Consider the following 5258-nt stretch of genomic DNA (forward strand, 5'->3'; position numbering starts at 1 on the left):
ATCACTTGCGGAAAAGACTAGCCTTGCAATTGTATCCAGAACAAAGATAGAACAACCTTGTCTGAAATGATGAACTTGACTGGGAGAAATCTAGGAGAGAGATAGAGCAGAAACCGTAGTAAAGATTGAAAAAAGGGAGTTTTAGCACAATGTTTATTGGCCCCATTTTCGGTTTTATTTTTTTAATTTTCAGGGAGTGGTTTTATCCACGGTGGTGTAATTTTTCGAAAAACATAAACCACCTTTTTTTTTGGAGATATTTGAGTAAGTACCGTGGTATTTGAGTAAGTACCGTGGTATTTGGTATATTAAATACCACTATATCTTGTAAACAGTGGTATTTGATTGTACCTAAATTAGAAATGCGATCTGTACCGTGGCAAATAACTATTATCCACTATTATTAGAAATACAGTGGTATACACCATTTGACCAACCGTGGTAAATGACTATTTTTGTAGTAGTGATACGATGTAGGCTCAAGATATTCTAAAATAGCAACCATATGGAACCTCCTATATTCATATAGCCATGGGGGTTTTCCATTTGATACAAAAGCCTCATTCTCAGCTAAGAAAGATCCAAATTTTGTCGCTTGGTCTGCGGTTAGGTTAGCCTCTCTCCAGTTGTGCGACACTTTCAAGCTTTGTACCTTCGTCGTGCAAATTTTCCATCTGCATAGGAGTTGCCAAGGGATGCCCTTAAGTTAAAAGCTGTGACAGCTACTGCCGAATCTGATTCCACCCAGAGATTGCTCCATCCTTTTGAAAGGGCAAGCTCCACACTCTCCAATATAGCCATGCACTCGGCTGTATAGTTGTCTGCAATTTCGACACCCTTGCTCAAGAGTAAGACAAAATCACCATGAACATTTCTAAAGGATCCACCCAACCCAGCTGGACTTGGGTTCCCTCTAGAAGCCCCATCTATGTTGACCTTCATTAAACTAACCTCAAAACATAGTTGTGTTATATGTTGTGGGAGTGTCTCGATATGTATAGTTTTGCATTTAAAATAGTGTTTATCTTATCTTTTTTCGTAGGATAAACTACTGTTTTCACCCTTGTACTTTGGGTCAACTAACGTTCTCCCCCTCGTACAAAATTAAGAGCTTAAAAAACATTGTACTTTCAAGTCAATAACAGTCTCACCCTTCTCATTGACTCCGACCCAATTCAGGCAGTCTGAAACACACGTGTGCGTGACGTGTTGCCACATAAAATCACATGTGGTCATAACTGATGACTCAACATAAAATCACACGTGAATACTTCAATTTGCGCGAATTAGTTTATTCCTTCGTTCCCCAATCCTGAAACCCTAAATCCCCAATTTGAAACCTTAAATCCCCAATTTGATTTGATCTCCAAAACTAAAACTAAAGATCGGAATTAAAGAGCGAACTGAAGACAACCCTAAACCCCAAAGTAAGTTTTGTTTTTCAACAATTAAAAATTTCTGTTATCGGTGAAGATAAAAAAAAAAAATTGGATTGTTTTGTTTGCTTTTCTAACTTTCTGATTATTTATTTTATTGTAGTGGACAAATTTCTCTTGGAATTATACCATGGAGGGCACTTCAAGACATACCCTACTTTGAGTTATGAAGGGGGTGTTGCTGACTATATTTATGATGTTGATCCTAGTAAGTTGTCTTTTAGTACTTTGAGGGTATTGTTGCAAACCAAATTGAGACACAACAACAATTGCAAGTTTGCATTATAAGATTCCCGGCATGAGGTCGATTAATGGACTTGTGTTAATTACTGACGATGGCAGCATTAGTACAATGTTAGAAGAAATTGGGGTATTTGGTTGTATTGAGGTGTATGTGGAAGAGTCTAGAAGTGCTACTGATGGGTTTGTAATAGCAAATGAGGAAGATGGGTTAGAAGCCAAGTCAGAACCTGCAAGTGTGGATCATATGTCATCAGATGAAGAACTATTAGAAGTTAGGATGAGGATGTTAAAGAATAAATCTAGGAAGAGTAATGCAAACCCTTGTATTCCTATTACCTCTTTTCCTGAAGTGGCTGATGACAATGTAGAGGAGTTGCATATGGTGACTGTAGATGAAAGTGATAGTGAATATGATGGGTCGGATGAATATGATAGTCCTGTGTCAGGTGATGATGGTGAGCTTGTAAGAGGTACGTCCAAGTTTCCAATATGGGATCCTAAACAAGACATTACAACCTTGGAACCAGTTATGGGTTTGAGGTTTGCTAACTCTAAACAATTAAAATCTTTTGTAAGGAGTTATGCTATTGTTAATGGTCACCCAATTACTTTTTCCAAAAATGAAAGTGGTAGGGTGCTTGCTATATGTGATGATGGTGCTTGTACATGGAGGCTTTTTGCTAGTTTGATAGGGTCTGAAAAGAGTTTTCAAATTAAATCCTATATTAGTGAGCATAAATGTTCAAGAGTTTATGAGAACAAAATGGTTAATGCAAAATGGCTTGCTGAAAGATATCATGATAGGATTATTAGTCAACCAGATTGGAAGTTAGAAGATTTTAGGTTTGATGTGTTGAAGTCTTATGGAGTTGAAGTCATAGAAATGATGTGTTACAGGGCTAAGTAGAGAGTCTTGTATAATGTGGATTCATCATTAACAGATGAATATGCCAAGTTATGGAATTATCTTTGGTGAGGTTAGAAAAGCAAACCCGTGAAAGTACTATCAACATTCAAACTCATAGGTATGCTCTGTGAAGACAACCTAATCCCCGAACAACCAAATGTAAACCAAATGAATCCACAACAGCCTCTACACTTTCAAAGGTTGTATGTGTGTTTTGAAGCTTTGAAAACTGGTTGGAGAGAAGGATGTAGACCAGTTTTAGGATTAGATGGTTGTTTTTTTTGAAGGTTACCGGCGGCGGCATGTTGTTGACAAAGCAGGGGGAGGGATGGGAACAACCGGATGTTTCCAGTTGCATGGGCTCGGGTAGAAAAGTGAAAACAAGGATTCATGGATGTGGTTTTTGAATCTTTTACTTGATGATGTTGGTATCATAGATGGGGAGGGTTGGACAATAATATCTGACCAACAAAAGGGTCTTGTGGAAGCTATTAGTTTGATGTTGCCATTGGCCGAGCATAGATGTTGTAGTAGGCATGTTTATGCAAATTTCAGGAAAAGGCATAGTAGGGCAGAGCTTAAAACATTGTTTTGGATGGCATGCAAGTGTGGAACACCTCAAGAATTTTTCCTTGTCATGGATCAAATTAAGAAGATATCTGATGACTCATATGATTATCTACATAATGAGCAGAATCCGAAGAAATGGGCAAGGGCTTTTTACTCTACTAATTCTTATTGTGAAGCTGTAGAGAATAATGTGTGTGAATGTTTCAATGGACAGATAATTGATGGTAGAAAGATGCCTATTATAGGTATGTTTGAGTGGATAAGACATTACATGATCAAAACTATGAACAAGAGGAGAACGGCAATGAGTAAGTGGACTGGGAAATTGTGTCCAAGGCCAAAAAAGAAATTGGAAGAGAATAAGAAAAGTTATAGGTATTGGGCTACACAATATGTGGGTGCTGGGGAGTATGAGATAAGAAATGGGAAATCAAGTGATGCTGATGCCTTCTCTGTAGACACAAACAAAAGGACTTGCTCATGTAGAATGTGGGATCTCAGTGGCATACCTTGCTGCCATGCAATAGCAGCCATTCATCATATGAAAGCTGACCCTGATGATTTTGTATCTACTTGCTATCTAGTTGAGACCAACAAGAAAGCATACCAATACTTCTTGAAACCTATGAATGGGCAGAAATTATGGAAAAAACAACCTAGTGAAATTTTCTTACCCCCAATAGCTAGAAGGATGGATGGCAGGCCAAAAAAAGGAGAATATCTGCAAATCGAGTCACCAAAGAAAAGTCATCAAATAAGTAGAAAAGGAAGACAAATGACGTGTACAAGGTGCAAGGCAGTGGGTCACAACAAGAAGACTTGTACATTTGTTGAAGAACAAGGCAATGGTGGTATTGATACTTCAAAGAAAACTGTAAGTATTGATTTATATCTCTCAGAACTCTCTCAGAAATGTTCTCTCAGAAACTCTCTCGTCCTTTCTTTGTTCTCATGAGGAGTATTGTGTCGCAAAAATCTTTGAATGTTCGAAAAATACTCTCTGTAACTTTTTTTTTTCAATGGGCTTTCAATGGGCTTTTTTAAAGTTGCTTAGAAAGTTATTGTTTTTACTATTAATGATTGTTGTAGTACTGAAGAAGAGATTAAGAAGCTTATTTGTTGTTTGAAGGGTATGAGTATTTGGGTTTTAGACTTAGTTTTCCTTTTTATTGCACTCTTTTGATGGCATTAGCTAAGTTGAAGAACATGGGTTCTTTTGTGTCTTTTGTTCTTACACCTGACACTCACGACTTATCTAATTTTCTATTTCTCTTGATCTCTTGAAAGGGTAAGAGGAAGTCCAAGGACAAGGAACCAGCAACTACGGCAACTACGGCCAATGTTGATGTGCATGACAATGGTGCCAATGACACTACTATGACTGACATTGCTGTGAGAATTTATTCATTTATTTTCAAATTTATATAGTGTGATATTAATTCTATTAGTTCATCATATTAATTCTATTAGTTCAATTTTGTAACAGAGGAAACCACCATCAAGGGTGAGAGATAAACCATATGAGAAAGCACCAGCTGGATTTGGGGTGTTCACATTTCCTAGTGGGAACACATGGACAAAGGTAAATGTTTATGCATATATTAGTTTATGGATCCTTAGTTTATTAGATTTTTTTTTTATGCATTTTTAAATTGTTAATGGTTATGAATTTGAAGCTTCCCGGTCAAAAGAGAGGGAGATGGGCTAGGCCAAACAAGAGGCCAGTCACAGACCTATTTGCAAACAATGAAGCTGCTGCAACAGCTAGTGTACCACTTAATGCCAGGCCAAGTGAAACTCCTCTTCCAAGAAATGAAGCTGCTACAAGACCACCTCCAAGATCTACACAGACATCCACACAGACATCCACTCATTCAACAACTACAACAAATGAAGCTCCATCCTAAGCTAGAAGATCAACTCATTCACCAGTTACAAGGTCACAAGCTCAAGGTAACAAATGGGTCACCGCCACAAGATCACAAGCTCAAGGTAACAGTCGGTCACTAGTTACAAGATCACAAGCTAGAAGCAGCAACACTTCAGGTGGGAGAGCTAGAGGACTAGGTTTTTTGTTGAGAATGTAGGTCCCATGCAACTAT

The 5258-nt window shown here is 37.9% G+C and overlaps 1 protein-coding gene across 1 annotated transcript; it reads left to right on the forward strand.

Annotated features, from left to right (window-relative positions):
- The first annotated feature begins 2980 nt into the window (after window positions 1–2980).
- LOC147476642 (uncharacterized) lies at window positions 2981–4951 on the forward strand. The gene is made up of 4 exons (XM_086585785.1): window positions 2981–4030; window positions 4444–4548; window positions 4643–4738; window positions 4943–4951. The coding sequence occupies exons 1-4, from the start codon at window positions 2981–2983 to the stop codon at window positions 4949–4951; spliced, it is 1260 nt and encodes a 419-aa protein (XP_086441911.1).
- The last annotated feature ends 307 nt before the right edge of the window (window positions 4952–5258 follow it).

Source organism: Coptis chinensis, chromosome 9, assembly GCF_015680905.1.
Source record: "Coptis chinensis isolate HL-2020 chromosome 9, ASM1568090v1, whole genome shotgun sequence".
Lineage (NCBI taxonomy): Eukaryota > Viridiplantae > Streptophyta > Magnoliopsida > Ranunculales > Ranunculaceae > Coptis > Coptis chinensis.